The sequence below is a fragment of the Nicotiana tomentosiformis genome, chromosome 2, assembly GCF_000390325.3.
Source record: "Nicotiana tomentosiformis chromosome 2, ASM39032v3, whole genome shotgun sequence".
Taxonomy (NCBI): domain Eukaryota; kingdom Viridiplantae; phylum Streptophyta; class Magnoliopsida; order Solanales; family Solanaceae; genus Nicotiana; species Nicotiana tomentosiformis.
In genome coordinates, this window is record NC_090813.1 from 75,139,665 (window position 1) to 75,162,906 (window position 23,242).

At 37.4% G+C, this 23,242-nt stretch overlaps 2 protein-coding genes and 1 long non-coding RNA gene across 3 annotated transcripts in view; 1 reads left to right on the plus strand and 2 right to left on the minus strand.

The window, feature by feature from the left end:
- Positions 1–7,178, minus strand: part of LOC108947168 (uncharacterized) — a 43,026-nt gene extending 35,848 nt beyond the window's left edge. The window contains exon 1 of the long non-coding RNA XR_011413996.1: positions 7,029–7,178. This is a non-coding gene — a long non-coding RNA (uncharacterized lncRNA). The remainder of the gene's footprint in view (positions 1–7,028) is intronic.
- Positions 7,179–12,828: 5,650 nt separating this feature from the next.
- LOC104102625 (uncharacterized) lies at positions 12,829–16,422 on the plus strand. The gene is made up of 3 exons (XM_009610385.4): positions 12,829–14,907; positions 15,138–15,228; positions 15,999–16,422. Exons 1-3 carry the CDS (start codon positions 12,955–12,957, stop codon positions 16,187–16,189), a joined length of 2,235 nt encoding a protein of 744 aa, XP_009608680.1. The 5' UTR covers positions 12,829–12,954; the 3' UTR covers positions 16,190–16,422.
- A 1,679-nt stretch (positions 16,423–18,101) lies between these two features.
- On the minus strand, positions 18,102–20,300 carry LOC104102626 (CBS domain-containing protein CBSX5-like). Its single transcript, XM_009610386.3, has 2 exons — positions 19,830–20,300; positions 18,102–19,186 (listed from the first exon to the last, which is right to left on the minus strand). The coding sequence occupies exons 1-2, from the start codon at positions 20,180–20,182 to the stop codon at positions 18,325–18,327; spliced, it is 1,215 nt and encodes a 404-aa protein (XP_009608681.1). The 5' UTR covers positions 20,183–20,300; the 3' UTR covers positions 18,102–18,324.
- Between the last annotated feature and the right edge of the window lie 2,942 nt (positions 20,301–23,242).

Sequence of the window (23,242 nt, forward strand, 5' to 3'; positions counted from 1 at the left end):
AAAACAAAAGGGTTTAAACCCTCGTTTTTGAAATTAATACTGCCTGCCCATATATCCTTCATCGTGATCGCGGAACATTCCTCGCAATTGTGAAGCACAACTATGCTGCCCCATATTTTTACCCTACGCAATCGTGGTCGCGGATCACTGCCTCTCATACCTACGCTATCGCATCCTGCCTCACGCGATCGTATAGAGCATTGGCCACATCTCCCCTCCTGCTCAAATCCTTCTACGCGAATGCGACCTTAGCCACGCGTTTGTGAAACACATCTTCGCACACCTATGCGATCGCGTTCCTAACTCTACGATCGCATAGAACAAACTCACCTCTGCCCCAAATAAGCTTACGCAATCGCGAATGAATCTCTGCGATCGCGTACAAGGAAACCGGAACCTGCTGAAACCAGAACTTCAGCTATCAAGCCAAGTTCAAAAATGACCCGTTAACCACCTGAAACTCACCCGAGGCCCCCGGGACCTCAACCAAACATACCAACACATCCCAAAATATCATACGAACTTAGTCGAGCCTTCGAATCACTCAAAACAATATCAAAATACCAATTACACCCGGATTCAAGCCTAAAGAACTTCTAAACTTTTAAATTCCACAAACGACGCTGAAACCTACCAAACCACGTCCAATTAACCTTAAATTTTGCACACAAGTCATATTCAACATTACGGACATATTCTAACTTCCGAAATAGGAATCCGACCCTGATATCAAAAGGTCAACCCCCCGGTCAAACTTTCCAAAATTCGACTTTCGCCATTTCAAGCCTAAATTAGCTACAGACCTCAAATTCACAGTCCGGACACGCTCCTGAGTCCAAAATCACCCAACGGAGCTAATGGAGCCAACATAACTCCATTCCGGAGTCGTCTTCACACACTTTTGACTACGATCAAAATTCTAAGACTTAGGCTTCTGAACCTGCCTATCTAAGCTTCCGACCTGCCTATCTAAGATCGCCACCGGCTCCTCAACATAAGATAAATCCTTGTCCAACTGGACTGAGCTGAAATCCAATACGTGAGACGGGTCGCCGTGATACTTTAGGAGCATAGAAACATGAAATACTGGATGAACTCCTGCTAGACTGGGAGGCAAGGCAAGCTCATAAGCAACCTCCCCAACACGTCGTAATACCTCAAATGGACCGATAAACCTCGGGCTCAGCTTTTCCTTCTTTCCGAACCTTATAACACCCTTCATGGGTGACACCCGGAGTAATACCCGCTCCCCAACCATAAATGCAACATCGCAAACCTTCCGATCTGCATAACTCTCCTGCCTGGACTGGGCTGTGCGTAGTCTATCCTGAATTACCCTAACCTTCTCCAGAGCATCCTGAACCAAGTATGTGCCCAATAATCTAGCCTCGCCCGGCTCGAACCAACCCACTGGAGACCTACACCGCCTACCATACAGAGCCTCATACGGTGCCATCTGGATGCTCGACTGGTAACTGTTGTTGTAAGCAAATTCCGCTAGAGGCAAGAACTGATCCTACGAACCCCCAAACTCCATCACACACGCATGGAGCATATACTCTAATATCTGAATAGTGCGCTCGGACTGTCTGTCCGTCCGTCTGAGGGTGAAATGTTTTGCTCAACTCCACTCGAGTACCCAACTCATGTTGTACGGCTTTCCAGAACCGTGATATAAATTGTGTACCCCGGTCAGAGATGATAGATACCGGTACGCCATAAAGCCTGACGATCTCGCGGATATACACTCGAGCCAGCTGCTCGGAAGAATAGGTAGTCATCACAGAAATGAAATGAGTTGACTTGGTCAGTCGGTCCACAATCACCCAAACTGCATCAAACTTTCGCTGAGTCCATGGAAGCCCAGAAACGAAATCCATAGTGATCCACTCCCATTTCCACTCCGGAATCTCTAACTTCTAAAGTAACCCACCTGGTCACCAATGCTCATACTTCACCTGCTGGCAATTTAGGCACCGAGCTACATACTCCACTATGTCCTTCTTCATTATCCTCCACCAGTAATGTTGTCTCAAGTCCTGATACACCTTCGCGGCACCCAGATGAATAGAATACCGCAAATTGTGAGCCTCTTAGAGAATCAAATCACGCAAACCATCTACATTGGGCATACATAGCCTGCCCTGCATCCTCAATGCACCATCATCCCCAATAGTGACCTCCTTAGCATCACCGTATTGGACCGTGTCCTTAAGGACAAGCAAATGGGGGTCCTCATACTGACGCTCCCTGATATGATCATAAAGAGAAGACCGAGAGACCACACAAGCCAATACTCGACTCGGCTCAGAAACATCCAATCTAACAAATTGACTAGCTAAGGCCTGAACATCCAATGCCAATGGCCTCTCTACTGCTGAAAGATATGCTAAGCTCCCCAAACTCTCCGCCCGGCGACTCAAGGCATCGGCTACCACATTGGCCTTCCCGGGATGGTACAAAATGGTGATATCATAGTCCTTAAGAAGCTCCAACAACCTCCGCTGACGCAAGTTAAGATCCTTCTATTTAAACAGATGATGCAAACTCCGATGATCCGTGTAAATCTCATAATGGACACCATACAAATAGTGCCGCCAATTTTTCAAGGCATGAACAATAGCTGCTAACTCAAGATCGTGGACATGATAGTTCTTCTCATGCGGCTTCAACTGGCGTGAAGCATAAGCAATCACTCTACCCTCCTACATCAGAACACACCCAATGTCGATCCGTGTGGCATCACAATACGCTGTGTAAAAACCAAAAGCTGATGGTAGAACTAGAACTGGAGCCGTGGTCAAAGCAGCCTTGAGCTTATGAAATCTCTCCTCGCACTCCTCCGACCACCTGAAAGAAGCACCCTTCTGGGTCAATCTGGTCAAGGGCGATGCAATAGATGAAAAAACCTCCACAAAACAACGGTAATAGCCCGCCAAACCAAGAAAGCTCCTAATCTCCGTGGCAGAGGACGGTCTTGGCCAACTCTGCACCGCCTCTATCTTCTTTGGATCCACCTGAATAACCTCGCTGGACACTACGTTTACCAAGAACGCCACTAAACTGAGCCAAAACTCACACTTGGAGAACTTTGCATAAAGCTTCTCCCCTTTCAATCGTTGTAATACAATCCTCAGATGATGGGCATGCTCCTCCTGGCTACGAGAGTACACCAGGATATCATCAATGAATGCAATGACGAACGAGTCCAAATACGGCTGAAACACATTGTTCATCAGATACATGAACGCTGCTAGGGCGTTGGTCAGCCCAAAAGACATCACAAGGAACTCATAATGGACATATCGGGTCCTGAAAGTTGTCTTAAGAATATCTTGGAGAACACCATCGCTCCCTGAAGCTGGTCAAACAAATCATCAATACGCGGTAAAGCATACTTGTTCTTGACTGTGACTTTGTTCAACTGTCTGTAATCAATGCATATTCTTATAGTACCATCCTTCTTTTTCACAAATAGAACTAGTGCACCCCAAGGTGATACGCTAGGCCGAATAAACCCCTTATCAAGGAGTTCCTGAAGCTGCTCCTTCAACTCAGCCGGTGCCATACGGTATGGTGGAATAGAAATGGGCCGAGTGCCCGGCACCAAATCAATACCGAAATCAATATCCCTATCGGGTGGCATGCCCGGCAGGTCTACAGGAAACACATCTGGAAAATCTCGCACCACCGGAACAGAATCAATAACAAGGGCCTCTACACTAACATCCCTCACAAAGGCCAGATAAGATAGACAACCTTTCTCAACCATTCGCTGAGCTTTCAAGTATGAAATCACTCTACTGGGAACATAGTCTATAGAGCCGCTCCACTCAACCCTCGGCAATCCCGACATCGCCAACGTCACGGTCTTAGCATGACAATCTAGAACAGCATGACATGGATACAACCAATCCATACCCAAAATCACGTTAAAATCGACCATACTGAGCAGCAAAAGATCCACTCTGGTCTCCAGACCCCCAATGGTCACCACACATGACTGATATACGTGGTCCACAATAATAGTATCACCCACAGGAGTGGATACATGAACAGATGAAACTAGAGACTCACGGGGCATATCTAGATAATGAGCGAAATACGAGGACACATATGAATAAGTGGAACCAGGGTCAAATAATACAGAGGCATCTCTATGGCAAACTGAGACAATACCGGTAATCACAGAATCCGAAGCAATGGTATCTGGTCTGGCAGGAAGAGCATAGAAATGGGCCTGGCCGCCTCCTGATCGGCCTCCTCCTCTCGAGCGACCCCTAGCTGACTGGGCTCTACCCCGGGCTGGCTAAGCAGGTGGTGGAGGGGCTGGTGCTGATGACATAGACTGGCTCCTCTACGGAGCTGGACCTCCTACTATACGGGGGCACTCTCTCCTCATGTGACCAAACTCCCTACACTCATAACAACTCCCTAGTGCTGGTGCAGGGGGCTGAAGGGAGCCCCGAGCACCGGGATAACTGGTAGAAGGACCTGGCATAGGCGAACCCTGACCCGATGAAGCACGGGACGAGCTCTGCATTGGGAGGGCACCGAGAGATGAACGACCATGTTGATAACTATGAGAACCATGGCCAGATGATGCATCATAGTGATCTGGATAAGCCGTCTGAGCATGTCTGAAAAGACGACCTCTACCATGCTGGAACTGACCCCCAGAAGGAGCACCGCTAAATCCTCCCTGTCCACGAGGCCTCTTGGTCTCCCTCTCAACCCTCTCCTAACTATGAACCATCTCAATCTGACGAGCAATGTCGACAACCTCATCAAAAGTAGCACCAGACACTCTCTCTCTGGTCATAAGCAATCACAACTGATAAGTGAGGCCATCTATAAACCTCCTGATCCTCTACCTATCTATGGGAACCAACCAGATAGCATGACGGGCCAACTCCGAGAATCGTATCTCATACTGTGTCATAGACATATCACCTTGACGAAGCTGCTCAACTGTCTGCGCAGCTCCTCTCTGCGAGACTGAGGCACGAACTTCTCCAGAAAGATAACAGAGAATTGCTGCCAGGTAAGGGGCACTGCGTCGACCGGCCTACGCCTTTCGTAAGCCTCCCACCAACTGAATGCAGCCCCGGAAAAATGAAAGGTAGTGAACGAGACCCCACTGGTCTCCAGAATACCTGTCGTACGGAGTATCCTCTAATACATGTCCAAGAAACCCTGTGCATCCTCTCCCTCTGCACCACTGAAAGATGGAGGCTAGAGTCTCCCAAACCTCTCAAAGCTACGTTGCTCATCCTCAGGCATAACAGGAACCACAAAGTCCTGAGAAGCTGCAACCGACTGGGTTGGGGGTGCCCCCGGTGTCTGGAATCCCTATACCACCCGCTCTGGTATGCTGGCAGCGGGAGTCTAGCACCTCCCCCGGCCTGAGAAGTGGATGTTGCGGCCGGAATAGAGACCGCCTGAGCAAGATTGGTACACGCGGTGAGAATCTGAGCTAAGGCCTCCTGAAGGCCTGAAATCACAATAGGCATAGGTGGTGCCTGAGCTGGTGCATCAACAACTGGAATCTGGTCCTGATCTGGAGCAACTGGTGGATCTGCAGGTACTGCCCCAGCTGATGTACGGGCTACACCTCTGCCCCTACCGCGGCCTCGGCCTCTCGCGGCCCTGGCTGGTGGTACTGGTGGTTGTCCATCATGCCCGGTAGTATGAGTCCTCACCATCTATGAGAGAATGAAACAACAAGTGTTTAGTTACTAGAATAAACAGATTCGCACGACAAGAATTCAAGAATGTGGAGTTTCCTAAGGGTTCTGCAGCCTCTCGAAGATAAGTACAGACGTCTCTGTACCGATCCGCAAGACTCTACTAAACCTGCTCATGACTCGTGAGACCTATGTAACCTAGGCTCTGATACCAACTTGTCACGACCCAAAACCTAACCCGTCGTGATGGCGCCTATCGTAATACTAGTCAAGCTGACCTTTCCAAAATACTTTTAAAATTTAACAGAAATGAATTAAGACATTTAAAATAACCGGAGTCTTTCATAGAAACGGGGTTAAACCCCAAATAAAATATAAGTGCGAAAAAATAGCCCGACAACGGGGTGTCACTGAGTCATGAGCATCTAACAACCAATCTAGAAACAGAGTCTACTACAGTCTGTGCCAAAATGCCAATACAAGAGAGAAAAGATAATACGAAAGGAGAAACAAGGACTGCGGACGCCGACATCTACCTCATAAGTCTCTGATAATCAGCTCTCGCACGAACTCAGCGACCGTCAGAATCGCATACACCTGGATCTGCACATGAAGTGCAGGGTGTAGCATGAATACAACCAACTCAGCAAGTAACAGAATTAAATAAGGAACTGAGAAGCAGTGACGAACTATAGTAATATATATCATTTCAAAAGTTTTCAGTAAAGAGAGAACATGCTTTCAAATACGGTGGTATAAGTCAAATTAGTTCGAGCTCAAGTAAAACAGATATGAATCTTTCAGAAATTTCACAACAACATCATATAGCAACTGAGTGCAATAATAAATAAAAGCAAGTAGCCTCTCAAGGCATCAGTCACTCAACTCATCTCAACAGCTCATACCCTCGGCTCTCATCCCTCAATACACACTCTCGATAGGTACTTGCGCTCACTGGGGGTGTACAGACTCCAGAGGGGCTCCTTCAGCCCAAGCGCTATATTATTGCGACGCGAAATCCGATCCAATATTGTTGCTGTGTGCAACCCGATCCAATATTATTGCGACATGCAACCCGATCCAATATTATTGCGGCGTGCAACCCGATCCAAATATATATATAGCCCGAAGGCTTGTTGCGGCGTGCAACCCGATCCATACACCTCGCAGCTCGGCACTCAGGCCCTATGTCAGTCACTAACCTCTCCAGCCCCTCGGGCTCACTGAATATCATAATAACCAACCCAAAGAGAAAATACAACAAGTATCAACAAGAAATGAGAGGACCGGCCGGACGGATCGTTACAATAGAAGTAAGAAAGAGTATGAAAAAGTACGAACCGTTGTTCTTCGGATTGCGCCCCACTGGCTCCATAGAGAAGATAAGAGAGGATCGAGCCCTGCAAAAAGATTTGTGAGAGCGGGAACTAATTGTACCATTTGAAACAAGGGGAAAAAGAGAGGGAATTTTGCATGGTTCTATAATTTTCAATCTAATATCGAAATTACCCCTAATGTGGAGTTGAAAACCTTGGAAGATGGTGGCCAATATTGTCTTTTTAATATTTTTCTTTTCTCTATTTTATCTTTTCTATTTCCTTTTAATTGTTTAAATAAAAGAAATTTTGGGAAATAGAACTAATTTAATAATAAAACATACTTAAACATAATTGAACAAATTCAAATAAAGTTATTAAAATAATCCATTTGATATTCAAATTGCTAAATATCCTTGATTAGATAAAATGTAACACATTTGTATAATTACTAACATTATTTGTTGAAATTCAAAACCCTAATATTATGAAATAAAAAAATTTTATGTCCATATATTTTGCAATTTACTTTTTCCTTTCACACATATAGACCGGTACATTTGTAAGTTGACACAGGTTATTACCAAGCCATCTCAACTGACCTCTCATTTTATTCTCAATACGTGTTACTTACATCTCTAGCGAATATGATAATTTTTTATCTTATTTAATCTTCTATAACCGCACATCCATATTAGCATTTGTATATCTACAACACTCGTCTTGTGGATATGTTAAACGTTAGCGGTCCAACGCTCTCGACCATATAACACTCTTTACCATATAACATTGTCATTCTTATAATTGTTATGTAAACTTACCGTTCACTTTGATAGCCATCCTTCCATCACATAACATTCAATAGCATTTATTCTATTTTAACATCTAATTATAATTATGAGTAACATCATCGTTTACATTCATTCTCTTGAAATAACGAGCCTAGATATCTAAATTATTTGAATTTTGGTACCGCAACTCTTTCTGGTCTTACCTCAAATTCGCTCTACTCATACCGACTAAACTTGAAGTGTATACATTTATTCTTACTTCTGCGTATCCTAAAACCCTTGCTATCTAAAATACTAGTGTTAGGACCCGCGCGATGCGCAAATAATTTGACAGAATATTAATCATATAAAATTATGATTTAATATATCATATTATTTTAATAGATATTAGTTATTATTTTATTATTTAATATAATGTATAGAAATATAACAAAATCTATACAAAATCAAAGGATACACATCATATAGTAATCAAATAAATTATTTGTTCCTTGTTTATTCTTTATTAAATTAGCAAGTACTTAGTACTATACATTTACTGATGTGACTTTTTATTAACTTATCAATTGGCTTAATATTTTGATACTACTTTTTTTTAATAGAACATAGATATATATTTTCTTACTCTAAAAACATTTTTATTTTTAAAAACTTATATACTGTTCAAAATTCTTAAATTATCTAAATTTATCAATAATTTTTTGGAGTGTTATTTATTTATTTTTTATTTTTTAATTAATTCAAAATATAAATATCATAAAATTATCTTTATCCTCCTCTTTTCATAAATTCTTTTCTACTGCAATATTTGATTAGTTTTCTCATTTTGTAGTTTCCTAAAAATTTAAATAATGTAATTTTGTTTTACTAAATTATAATTCATCAAAAGTATAAAGAGAAAAGCCTTTTATTATTTTTATAAAAAAAAAACTACCAATATTTTTATAATTATTAATTTGTGATATATATATATATATATATATATATATATATATATGTGTGTGTGTGTGTGTGTGTGTGTGTGTGTGCGCGCGCGCGCGCGCGCGCGCGCGCTTATCTTATGCATAATATCCTAATAATATCTTTATATTTTTGTTTTTTATTATGAAATTATGAGTTCTATTTATTAACAAAAAAATTACACATGAGAATTTCAATTAGTATATACATTTTTACGCTATCACTTGAAATTCTTTTTTTATAGTATTCTTCTTTTATAACTATCTGTTTATTATGATTTTAGTTATGTGTATATGTACGACTTTTGTCATCATAATTCTAATTATAAGTATTATATTTTTATATTTTCCCACAAATTTATATTTATTTATTTTCCCTTGCTTATCTAATTGTATTATCCATTGCTTAATTTTATTAAATTTCCATATGAGTTTTTAATAAATTACCAATTTAATACAATACAATGAATATAATTTTATATTACTCTTGAAATTTAACTTGACTTTATCTAGTATGACTTTTTCATTATTATTTTGATAATTAAATTTATCAATGATATTTTCGAGTATTATTTATTTACTTAATTTTTTCAAATAATGTGGATATACACATTATATCTATTCTCCTTTTTATACATTAGTTTTTGCTCTACAATATTTTGAATTTTTTTTATTTAGTGTTTATCTATAATACGAATATTATTGTATTATTTTTCTAAATTGATGGTATTGAATTAGTTCAAATGTTAAATAGAGAAGTTCTTTTAATATATGTCATAAATCTACTAATAATTGTAATAATTATATTTATATTATTTTCAATAAGAAATTAAATTGGATTCTTCTTCCTGATTGATTAAATATGAAAGTTTAATTTTTATATTAAGATTACTATATAAGAAGTTAAATTATATCTTTGTCTATTTTATTTATTTATTGAAATTATTGTTTATGTTTTTGTCTTTAGTTTTATCTTATCCATATAGCATATAGCATGACCATATGAATTATTATTCAAAAAACTTTCTCGATCTCCAAAAAACAAAGTAGCCTTATCATTTAATATATCTACATTGAAGCTATAGATTTATATATTTTTTTCCTTTTTTAATAGTTTTTCAAAAAATATATAGATATTTATTTATTTTAAATTTAAATTCAAAAAGAGTAATTAATTGTTAACCAACTTAACTAATTTTGTCCTAAAATTTGACAATTGTTAAATTTTTATTGTGATACTTGGCATCATCACAGTGATTTGCTTCTCCTATTCTATATAGATAGTCTTTTTCAAAGTTCAGATTTTTGGTTGAGACCTTAAATTGTGGAGGTTATAACTGCCATAAATTTTATTAAATTGCATTATTTTACGAACCTTCACAATATGCTGCAATTTGTGAAGGTTATAAAAAACCTCTACAATAAGACCGCCACAAAAAAAATTATACAGCGGCAATTAAAAGAAATGCCATAGAATGATCTTATGGTAGGGTTTCTTATGATCCCCACAAATAAACCTCCACAATTAGGCTTATTTCTTGTAGTGTATGCTCATTTTCATTTCTAATTATCTCTTTCCATAAGCCAATATGTATATTTCACATTTGTGAATATGAAGATGATGTGTGCAACTGTGACTTTGCTTCATTCTCTTGTCTTTTAGCCTCTATTCTTATTTTTCATAATTTCTTCTTCCTACAAGATTTGTTAGAAAATATGCGAGGATGGGATATCATTATTCATATTTTATTTTAAAAAATTTATTTTTTACATATGAAATTACATGAATGATTTATATCCATCACTCGGATAGGTTTTAAAGTGGCGATGCAGAGCACAGATAGGTTCCAAGTGGACATGCAAAGCACAATTAAGTTTCAAATGGCCGTATAGAACACGGTTCGAAGCAGCCATGTAGAGAATGGATAGTAGCCATTCTCAAGTTGCCATGTAGAGCACAAGTAGGTTTTAATTGACCGTGCAGAGCACGGGTAGGTTTCAAGAGGCCGTGTTTTATACGGGTATGTTCCAAGTGGCCATTCAGAACACGGCTAGATTCTAGGTGGCTGTGCAAAGCACGAGTAGATACCAAGTGATCGCGTAGAACACAACTAAGTTCCAAGTGTCGTGCAGAACACAGATAGATTTCAAGTGACCGTGCAGAGCATGGTAGGTTCCAAGTCGCCATGCAGAGCCAGGGTAGGTTCCTTTTTTACCAGATGCTTTTGTGAAATCAATCTGGCTCATACAATTGTTGCGCTCGAAAGTTATTCATGCATAATTTCCCACCTTGTTGAGTCATTCATATTTCGATCCATCCTATTCTTTTCTTTTTTTTTCTTTCTTAAAGAGGGATTATTGTGTTATTGAAATCCATGCAGTTGACGAGGGTACTTTGGCAACATAGAATGATCTAAATGAAGGTTCCTCAAGTACGATATGCACTAAAAGATTTCACACTTTGACCTTGACTGACTTGTCACCATTTTATATTTTTGAAAAAAAAGAATTCAATAGGCTAACTTACTCTCGAAAAACGTCCTCTGTATCACGTTAAGAGAAGAGACATAACATAAATGAATTACAGCTTAAAGTTACATTATCAGATTTTGCATTGGTTATTGCTTCAAAGACGATTATATTAGGACCCAAACTGCTCAAAGTTATGATCTATTAGCCCTATATCGTATCGTAAAAATAACACGGCTAGTCAGTTTTCGGAGTGGTAATTCAAAAATAGCCAGCGTTTGCTAAGTCATTAAAAAATAGCCAATATTTTGCTGCAACATGGACCGGTCTAGCATAATATACTGGAGATTGGTGCACATGTGTATGAACTTCCAACATATTATGCTAGAACTCCAACACACGAAAAGTTCCAGCATAATATACTGGAGATTGGAGCACATGTGTATGAACTTCCAGTATATTATGTTGGACCGGTATATTATACTGGAACTCAAGTATATTATGCTGGAATATTTTTCGGATTTTGAATAGTATTTTCGTTCAGATTTATCTTTACATGAAAAGTGGCTAAATTTCGATTACTTTTGAAAATATAATTATTTTTCAATTACTACTTGTAAATCTGGCTATTTTTTAAATTTCTGCCTATCGTATCTTATACGAGAGTCAACAACTATTGGACATGGGCTTGACTAGTTGGGCCTTACGAAACTTCACCACTTACACAAAGCATGTGTATCTTGGGCTCTCTCATTGGCCCGCCAGTAGGTATTATTGTAGTGTTTTTTTTTTTGGATGTTACGTTTTTCGAGCCATATGTGAAAACGAACCGATTTGAAACTAACTGGTTTGAAATTCTAGTCTATTTAAGTTACCGATTCTAAATTAATAATTTTTTATATATTTATCGCTTTCTTATGACAAATAATCAAAGGTATTGTGTTTGGCAAAACTCGTATTCTACCTCCTCCCCTAACACCAGCAACAACATGAATACTCGTTACATGTGAAAAGATTCTAGAGTGAAATTTGAAGTTATTATTGGAGACATTATTCGTTTTAAGGATTTGGTTATTGAAGTAGACACAACGAAGAAAAAATTATCTATTCTCGATGTTTAAGCTGAATATAGAGAGATTTGAGCTATCTTTCGACTGTTCTTTTATCAATATGGTGCTGGACTACTAGTCATAACTCATACCTACCTAGGAAGCAAATTTAGAGTAAACCAAGAATGTAATTAAGATGTAAAAGAACATAAAGAAAGTGTGTTGTAAAAAGTTTGAGTCGAACATTGCATGATTTTTATTTTAAGTTAATAAATGGAGAAACTATTGGATATTTTAAATTTTATAAAAATAGATTAAACTTAATTCAAATAATATATTTCTAATGTTAATAATCACATAGTACATATATCACGAATCAGAGGAATAAATTAGTGCTATTGATTAGGGATAACATTACTATTTAAAAGAGCATTGTTTAAGAATTAAGAGATCGGGTTTTGATAGATAAAACCAATGATGATAATAAATAAATTCTGGAAAACAAAAGATTATTTTGTAGACAACAATACCCTTATCCGCCATTTTATTCCCCAAAATGCCTGTCTGTCCCAGAAACAGGCTGATGCTACCAAACTCTCAGTTCAGGACCTTCAGCTTTCAGCTGAGGAAACCACAGAGATCGGATTCTTTTCATCCAAATCTCCAATAATATCAATGCTAAAATGAATACCCTTTTTTCAAAAAGATTCAATCTTCAAAATTTCCCTCAAATTTCACCTCAAAATTTTCTCTATCACTTTCCACCACTTCCCAAGAAAACCCCACATCACATTCATCCATTTCCAAGAAAATTTACTGCCAAGACTCTAACTTTGTGCTCTGTTACAGCTTCTGAGTCATTATCTTGTGGTGGTTGGGATGACCCAAGATTAATTAGTGACCCAATTAACCCTGGTGAGTCTAATCAGCTTCACAATTTTCTTAATTCCCTGGGAATTAATGATAAAAAATATGTCTTTGTTTACCTTTTGGGGTTTGTTTGTGCTCTAGCAATTTCAAGGGTGAAAGTTTCCTCAATTATAGTAATTCCAGGTTGTGTTATTGTATTTGCACTTGGGTTTTCAATGGGGTTTGTTAATGGGGGTAAAATGAGCTTAGATAATAATAAGAAATTGCCTCAAGATCAGATTCTTAGAGGTTTTGCTGAGAAATTCAGGAATTTGGTGAATTTTCTTAATGGTTTTGATGTGGAAATTGGTAATTTGAAGAAGGGTGTTAGGAAAGGTATTGAGTTTAATCAAATTACTGTGGATGATTTGCAAGGTTTTGAGAAGATTCTGGAATCTATGAAATTTTCTGCTCTTAATGTTAGAAAGGTTACAGAAGGTTGTATTGAAAGTTTGTCTATTGAGAGTCAAGAGATGGAAAGAAATTTTAGTCAAAAGTCAAGTAAGAAGAAGAAGGAGCCAGGTAAAAATGGCTTTGACTTCTCTCGGATTGCAGCGGGTTTGTTTCAAATGAAGCCGGATTTGAAGTCCAGTAAAATGAAAGATTATGGTGAGATTGAATTGATGGACACAAAGATGAATGACTCCAAGCAAGGGAATATCTTGACTTCTGCTACTAAAGAAAGACATTCAAGTTCACCGTTTGATATGAATCTAGACGGCATTAGTGGCACTTCACGGCACAGTTCTGATAATGACGCGATTAGGCAAGACAAAGTGGGTGGGACATTTGGGAAGGCTGGTAAAACAAATGTAATTTCTGATGAGGATGTTAATTTTTCCGAGATGGATAGTAACACAGTTAATTCAGTTTTCAATAGAGAAGAATATAGTTATCAGACAAGCAGAGTACAATTTATGAGGAACCATCGGGTATCTCATAGAACGAGTCATCCTAGTGAATTTGAATCTTGGGCATCTGATGATGGTTTAGTTGATTCTATGGATTTTAACGTCAATATGGAGCAAACTAAAACTGAAGTGTCATCTTTGCATGAACAGAACGTGGAGAATTTAGAAGGAATAAGTAGCCATTGTGGTGGAAAAGAAAATGATGAAGACACTTACAGACAATTTCTTAGTGAGGAGATGAGAAATCATGAAAAGGAACCATTTATGGATAGCGATGAGGCCTCAAATGAATGTGAATTTGGTTCCTCTCCATCTTCAGTAGGTTCCATTGATTTGCAATTTAATAAGTACCTTACTGAGGCTAATTTTCTAGTAAAAGAAGTGAAGGAATGTTTGAGGAGGCAAGCCAGTGACAGGCATGCGGAGGATGCGCTTTACAAGTCTGCCATATTACTCTCAAAAGCTATAGACATCCGACCCATGAGTTTATTGGCTGTGGGACAGTTGGGAAATACTTACCTTCTTCATGGAGAACTAAAGTTAAGGATCAGTAAAGATTTGAGAGCTTTACTAACTGATACTGTATCAGTATATAAACAGACTAAAATACGTGATGGGCTAGATGATATGGTTCCTAGGAAAGACAAACTTACATCTTATCTTGTAAATGTCTGTGAAGAGTGTGAAGAATTACTTATTAAGGCAGGAAGACAGTATAGGTTGGCCTTGTCGATTGATGGGAATGACGTGAGAGCCTTGTATAATTGGGGCATTGCTCTCTCTTTGCGTGCACAGTTGATTGCAGACATTGGACCTGTAAGCATCTTCCTTGAGATTACTAGGTTTACTTTAAGAAAATTTCGTTGTTCTGGTGGTTTGAACCCAAATATTGTGAAAAAAGGTTAAATCTCATATTTTGGACTAAGTTTAAATTAATAGCATTGCTTAGAGGCTTAGTGCTCTTTTTCCAAAGCAATCACATTGTTTGGGAACTTTTGCTACTGCTTTCATAGTCACAGACTCACAGTTCTTCTGGAAAATTTCAGGGTGCTGCACGTGATGCTGACAAGGTTTTCTTGGCTGCAATTGATAAGTTTGACGCTATGATGTCTAGAGGCACTGTATATGCACCCGATGGTATGAGAAACAGCTATTCTGTTATACTATATTTTGATGGCTTTTATGTGTACTTTTTTGATAAGTTGATCGTTTTTTGAGTGTACTAATCCATGGTCTTCTTTCTTTCTGTCTGTCTTTTTTCTTTTAAATTTAATAAGAAAAGTAGGAAAAAATATTCACCGTCACTGTTGAGAATTCTGGACTTATAATCGTTCCAACTTCCAACCATGACCATTTTTTAACTCTTCTCTTCTTCTTCCTCTCTTTCGCTGTGGAACTTAACATGCTTACAAGTAATGAAATCTATCAAAAATAAAGGAGCTTTCACTCCCCCTTCTTTCTTCTGAAGTTCCAAAATGTGTTGACTATTAACTAAAATAAGAAAGCAGGTGTATCTCAGGGCCAGCTGATTACACCATTTGACGGATATCCTGGATAAACTTATGCACACTCTTTTTTAATCTTTTCTTACAGTCTCTTTCTACTTTCTTCTTTGCTAAGCTTGAAATGGTAAAACATATGTGATATATTTGGTGAACTTGGAGTTGTAGATAACAAATGAACTAGAAAGAGCGCGTGGCAAAACAAATACCATCCCCCTCCCCACATTTGAGCTGTTAATAGTTGTTTTCATGAAGTATTGAGCTGGTCATTATATAGCTAGGCTTTAATGTACGAGTAGCATCAGCATCATTAGTGTTGTGTTATTTCCCAAGAGAAGGAGAATAGAAGAGTTCAGTTTTGGATTACTTGACATGCGGGCTTAAAACAATTTTTTCTTTGTACAGCTCTTTTCAGATGGGCCACAGCATTGCAGCACAGATCTCGCCTACGGCCTAGAACTAGTAGAGAGAAGGTGAAGTTATTGCAGCAGGCTCAAAGGTTATATCAAGACGCCCTTCATATGGACTCCGATAACCTTCAAGCACGAGAGGCCTTGTCATCCTGCATATCTGAGCTCAAGTACTGGTATAGATAGTCATATCATGAATGTTAGTTATCCTTCTTTTTCACCATTTTGATAATATTAATTCCTTGCATAAGACAAGCTTACAGATTTGGCATTACCGTGTGGTCGAGATAATGAGGAGTGAGCTATTTCTTTTCCTCAAGCCTTGCTAAATAACAAAGTTCTTACTCATCTATCAAAAGATTGACAATATCAGAAGGAAACTCTTCTTGATTAGCAAACCAGTCAATTCCTACCTGCTATACTTGGTCAATTCTATTTTAAGTCCTTTTAATTTACTCCAATTATATATCTAAAATTGGAAAAGGCAACTCTATCAATTAGGCTTGTAAAGTCTGCTAAAGCTTTTAATTTTTCATATATCTGCCCATGATAACTACTAGCTTCATTTTAAGGTGTATTCTACATATTTAGTAGTGCTATTAGCAGTTTTATTTAAACGTTTTTATGGCTATTTTTTCGAATTGTGCATAATTCTTTTCGCTTTTCCTTTATCTCATTGATCATCACTAACATCACTAGTGATATCACTAGAGGTTGATAACTAAATGCAACTACTTGCTAAATTGGAAAACCAAAACTAACTTATGTTTATATATCGTCAAGGATTCGAATCAAACTGGGAAACTTGTAGTAGTATTTTGTTTTGGATTGTCTGAGAGAAAAGGAATTTCCTTTGAGTAAAGCCAGCACACACCCACACACAAAGACAGAGCCCTGAAAACATGTTTTTTGGTCTTGGCTTCACTTCTTGATGTTAGTTATAAAAGCTGGCATTTCATCATCAAGCTGGCTTAAGCACTTGGATGTCTTATTGTCCAAAACAAAATGTAACTGAAATTGGAATTATTTGGTGACTTGACATCATTCAGAATGTGCTGAAGGTGGTGATTGTTCGTCCTTGTCTATTGTTGGAAAGGAGTTTGCTTTTGTATTTCGTTTTGCTTATATTGTTAATTTTGCCCGATTCATTCATAACTTGAGAAAGTAAGATTTTTATTGAAATACAATTAAACCACTTTATATAGTAGTTAGCAAATGCTTTGAAATTTGCTTTGCAGGTTGAGACTTTTCACTTAGATTTTCTCTTACAATCGAATGATCGTAATGTGTTCAATTTGAATTTTTATCTGTTAACATCTGTATTCATTTCTTCGTGAGAAACTTAATAAATTGTTATCAATTATGTAAACAACCTGCTGTCTTTTTGTTCCTCCTAAATCATCTTACTCGGATATAACGAATAATAAAACAATTCATATATTTACATTTCGTGTTAATCTCCAAATTTCTTCTTTATTATTCTCACGCACGTTATTGATTTAGACTTCTGGTAGGAGCCGACGATCATTTAGTGAATTGTGTATTACTAAGTTTAACCTTATTAAACTAACCACCTATCCAAACTATGCTTGCTCACATTCAGTATAGCTTAAGAAAATAATTCTACATTTGATGGTTTTAGCATTACAAAATTGTAGTGCAGAACATTCTTCTTGACATCCATTTATTTTGAAAATTTTGGCTGTTTAGCACTAAGGAATTGTTGTGACATAAAATTTAGTAAAAACTTACCGTTTACACTAAGCCGACAAAAATATGGATTCTTTTCTTAATCATGATTAACTAATACATGTTTTCACTTTATTTAATCAGTTAACTATGGTATGTTCAATTAGTACGATGTAAATACCGGGTGCGGGGTAAGTATTTACCCATAAAATTCCTCTTGCTGGACTTGATTATGATCAAATTAGCTGTGTAATTCAACAGCACTATATTCCAGAAAAATACCTTGTTTCCCTTGCCAGAAAGTAGGTATTCAGACAAAGGCAATTCTTTAGTCTCTCGATTCTTGAAATATGATTATTTCTGTCAAAAATATGTACGACTTTCTGGATAATTGATTGAAAAACTTCAGTCCACACAAAACTCAGATATTTTTTCTTTTATATGAGCAAAATATCATAGACTGACACTGATAGATTTTTCCCAAAAAGGAAAAAAGAGACAAATGATAGCAGTTCAAACAAAATATTTTCAATCACCACCAATAAGCCTTCTGTTCATTAAAGCAAAATTTATGCAAAACATAGTCCCATTTAAAAGAAATTTAACACAACTGATATGGCAATATGTTGTTGTTATTGCTTTGATGTATTCTCCCTTCCTGGTTTACGCCTCGCATTAGCAATACTCCTGAAAACTTCCAGAATTCCTTTAAATGTTACAACTCCAATCAAATTATTATCCGCATCCATGACCCAAATGGAATTAGCACGATGTGCAAGAGCTTGAATCATTACAGCCACCAACGAACTCCATGGATAACAAGTAATCGCCTCGGACCTTCTAGCTGAAGAAAATCGTCCCAGCACAGTATTTCTGCTCGAGCCTGATTCATCGTCTGATGAACAACTCGAAGCAGAAGATGATGATGAAGACAGTGAAAACTCTTCATCTATTAGTTCCACCATTGCCTCGAGTTTCTTATCTTGAAGCCTCGTCTTGACCAACTCGACCAAATCCTCTGCAGGACCACCATAGTCAATGTATGCCATAAGATCACCAGCTGAAAGAGTCGCGATTGCAGCTGCAACAGTTTCATCACAATAGGCCAGAGTGAAAGGGGAGATTTCACCAATCAACCGGTTGTCTTCATCAACAACTGCAACTGAACTTTGCTCAATATGCGCGAGAGTAATGGCATCCAAGGAAGAGATTGCAGGATCGTGGTAGCGAACAGTCATGATGTCGTGATTTATGATGTTGAGTGAATCGATCGAAAATGTGGGCATAGGAGAGAAGACTCCAATGGAGTTGAGAAGGAACCGGACAATGTCTTCCTGTGTTAGCCAGCAGTATTCAACTCCGTTATGATTTGTGGGAAGCAGTGAGGACGCTTTACTCAAAAGCCTTTTCCTCGAAGGCGTGCTCCTGTAGTTTTGAATCGGTATAACCAGGTTCTGGGCGCCTTCAAGAATGTAATCTATTGCTTCCAGCAAGCTGAAACCAAATAAGAAAGACACATGAGAAGTCTGCCAATAATATCAATCAATCAATTAACTATGTCTCCATCTCAAACCAGTCAGGACCCTATGTTGCTCGGATCCTAAAAATGTATGAGCTCCACACATATATCAAAAATACGTAGAATAAATATCTAGCAAAGCATCAATTGTATCTAGCAACTAGGATCCGAGCAACATAGTTGGGGACTTGGGGCCAAAAATACGTAGAATAAATATCTAGCAAAGCATCAATTGTATGAGCTCCACACATATATCAAAAGCCTCAAAAGATGGTTAGTAATGTGCCAAAGGTTATTCACATAAACAGAAAACTAAATCAGAAAAGGGCAAAAAGAGAATTAAACAAATCATCACCATTTGATGCTGAAAAAGTAGAGATACATTATGCCCGAAAAGACAAGTCAACTGATTAAAAAATTGGATCTTGACTCTCGAGTTACAAAAAGGTTCCTTTTTGTTTCAGCATATTCTTTAGCAGTACCCACACATATATTATCTTTTAATAATAATTCATTCTACATTTCCGCTTTCCTCAAATGTCATTAATTATACGTTTCAAGAATCTAAGAATTCATATCAATTAGCCAATTAATTAAAAAAATAAAAAAATCACAAACCTTGAATTGGGATCCAAATGCCTAACAATGGAATCCCCTTTAGGCAAAATCTGAGCCACAGGAGTCTCAAGAGCCTTAGAAGGATTAACCAAATTGTCTTCTTTAGAAAGAAAGCAAATCACATCTACCATAGAGATCTTCCCTACACAGCGGCACACAGATTCAGCCCCAGCGTCACCTTCTTCTAGAACCTTCTTGGGATGGTCACAGCTCCAAACGCTTACATGGGTCTCGCCGGATTTTTTCAACGCCGTTAACGCCTCCGATACGGTGGCTTTTGCCGGAATAGGCTTTAATGCCGGCTTACCAAGGCACAGGTCTGATACCTCCCGATTCAGAAAACTTACTGCCATACAAATGCGGGATTTTTCAGGAGTGCTGAAAATAGAGAAGGAGACGTTGGCCGGAGAGTTTTCCGGAAAATAGCAATGGAAGACTTGGTGGTGGTGGGTGAATGAATATTAGACTGAAGATAGAAGGGAGGATTGAGGTATTTATAGGTGGTGAATACTGGCAATAGCCGGTCAGAGGTTACCTATTCTCCACTCGTTTATTTTATATTATTTTTATTTTTATTTTTATTTTCTTTTTACTTTTTAGCAGCCAGGAGGTCAGTATATCACGAGAAGAAGGTTCTAGGGATATTGAAACTGAATAGTAGTAACATATTTGATTTTGTATAATTTATCACACAAGTATATGACTCGTCTATAAAAAATCAATAAAAAATAACATAAGATATTATATAATATCAAGAAATCTTTGAAGCGTTATATTTTCTCTTTCTTTTTCTCGAAAAACTAAAATATGGATCGCATTTGCACATCAAACTGACCTTGAAAATAGATTTGTGGTTTGATCTGGAACTAGTTGGTGTTAAAGTTAAAACTATAAAATAATTAATTTGTTTGGTAGTAAATATAATAAAGTTCGACCCAAATCGAACTAACAACATGTTTGGCCAAACCGTAAAAATCAGCTTATTTTGAGAAGTATTTTTTTTTATATGTGTTTTTCTCAAAAATACTTTTGGTGAGAAACAGTTTGTGTTGGGCTAATTAATTTGAAAAACACTTCTGAGCAGCAATTAGTGTTTGGCCAAACTTTTAAAAACTATTTCTAAGTATATTTTTCTCAAAAGTACTTTTCAAAATAGTGCTTTTTGAGAGAAGCCATTTTTTCTACTTCTTCAAAACTGTTTATGCTTCTAATTAAAAGTACTTTTTTTAAAAAAAAAAACTTGGTCAAACACTTCAATTTTAAACAAAAAATATTTATTTTTTAAAAAAAAATAACTTTGAAAAAACTTGACCAAACAGGCTATAGACCAATCACATGTGTACTACATATTATACGTTTCATATAGGGAAATTGTCCAAAAAGTTGATGAAATAGTCATAGAATGATATATAATTTCGTCATTTGGAAATATATTTTTTATGTAAGGATTATTTATAAAATTGTCACCATCTTTTATAGTATGGAGTAATTACTCTAGAAAAATAGTTTGAGGTAGATATCTTTCATATCAAGATAATGGGCCCGGGTGGATCCAAGTGATTTATGGGTCTGATTTAATGTTTAGCTTTTTTTCATGGACAGCTCTGTCTTTGAATTGAAATCACATTAATTTAGATGTTAATTTTGGTATATAGCATAACGTAAGATGCATCTAATGGGTAGGCCGAACACTAAACTGTGACCAAATTGGTCAAAAAGCAATTAAAGGGCAGAAACTGAAACTTAATTCAATTAATTGGAGGATATTTATTGTCCGTGCCAATCTCCCTACCACTGACACTTGTCAAACCAGCAATGCAATTACTATTAGAAAAGAAAAGGCCAAAGTATTATCGTAATGGTAGGTACGAGTGATAAATTGTAATGAACCCAATTTCTCAATACAACCACAGTTTGTATATTATAATCACTAAACTAATTATAGTTGAAATAAGAAATAATAACGGAATTAAAGAAACAATAGAAGAGTAAGCAGAAGGGAATGAGAAGAGATACAGAAATAGAAAAGGGTGTGCGTACGCATGGTTTTTTTCATAAGCAGTGTCACAATTTGAAGAAATGAACAAATAAATAACTTATTGTAGTTGTAAGCGATGTCATTTACTAAATTTATTCCTAATATTTTTATTTTTTTATATATAACTAGTAAAAAAAATCGGCTAAATGATGTCTCGTGACACCGCATAGGACAAAGGATATAAGCCCCTAGGGGTAAGAAGACAGACTCAAGAGGAAGGGGAAGGAACTTCACAATACAATGTCATACCTTCCTTTACTAACCTAATGCTATTTAAGCATTTTCTAACCCGGGTCCCACACATAACTTGCCAAATTTCTCAATAGGTCCTCCAAGATATTATTTTCATTCATAACATAAATGCTGCTCGTTAATGTTGTAATTAGGTTTGTTTGAGTTAAATAAGACTTTCTTCACAAGTTTACGTTGTTGTTAGTTCAACTCAGGGGCGGCCCGTCCATAAAGCGGTTAAATCAAATACTTTAGGCCCTATATTTATGGGGGACCTGTTTTTTAGTTATATATAAATTTATATATATATATATATATATATATATATATATATATATATATATATATATATATATATTGTCACGACCCAAAATCTAACCATGATCGTGATGGCGCCTATCGTTATACAAGGCAAGCATGTTTCCCAAAATATTACTACCAATTTTAATTTTAAGAATTTAACAAAAATATTTCCAATATTTGAATTTTACATAAACTAAACTAACTCTAAATATAATATAGAAAATACGGAAACGAGCCCCAAACATCGGGGTGTCACTAAGTCATGAGCGTCTAAATCTATGAACTAAGAAATAAAAATGTCTAACTGTACAGTCCAAAAGAAGAAATGATAAAAGGAGTAACAAGGTCCTGCGGACGCTAGCAGCTACCTTGCAGTCTCCAACGATAGCCGGCCTGAACTCAACGATCGCCGTGCTCTAACTCACCTGGATCTGCACATAAAGTGCAGGGTGTAGTGTGAGTACAACCGACTTAGTAATAACAGAAATAACTAAGGAACTGAGTAGTAGTAACGAGCTAAGTAAAGCAATTCAATTATTTCTTTATCACAATTTAAAATAAACAGGTAAATTCCATCAACTCAATAAATGCTACAAAGAAATTAACAGGTAAAGTGCAGCAACAGCAAAAGCAATGAAACCTCACAGCAATGTCACTCCATCACTCAGCACTCGGCTCTCGGCACTCGCACTCGGCACTCAACACTCAATAGATAACTGCGCTCACTAGGGGTGTGTACAGACTCCGGAGGGGCTCCCAAAGCCCAAGCACTAAGCACGGACAACTCACGTGTTGCACGGACAACTCACGTGCCATAATATATCAAATCCCTAGATCCGCA

What these genes read in the sequence shown, in the direction of transcription:
- LOC104102625 (XM_009610385.4), top strand. Translation starts at nt 12,955, where the DNA reads ATGAATACCCTTTTTTCAAAAAGATTCAATCTTCAAAATTTCCCTCAA. An exon ending in TGATTGCAGACATTGGACCT is followed by an intron (nt 14,908 to 15,137) that starts GTAAGCATCTTC and finishes GGAAAATTTCAG; the next exon opens with GGTGCTGCACGTGATGCTGA. An exon ending in CACTGTATATGCACCCGATG is followed by an intron (nt 15,229 to 15,998) that starts GTATGAGAAACA and finishes TTCTTTGTACAG; the next exon opens with CTCTTTTCAGATGGGCCACA.
- LOC104102626 (XM_009610386.3), bottom strand. Translation starts at nt 20,182, where the DNA reads ATGGCAGTAAGTTTTCTGAATCGGGAGGTATCAGACCTGTGCCTTGGT. An exon ending in CATTTGGATCCCAATTCAAG is followed by an intron (nt 19,187 to 19,829) that starts GTTTGTGATTTT and finishes ATTTGGTTTCAG; the next exon opens with CTTGCTGGAAGCAATAGATT.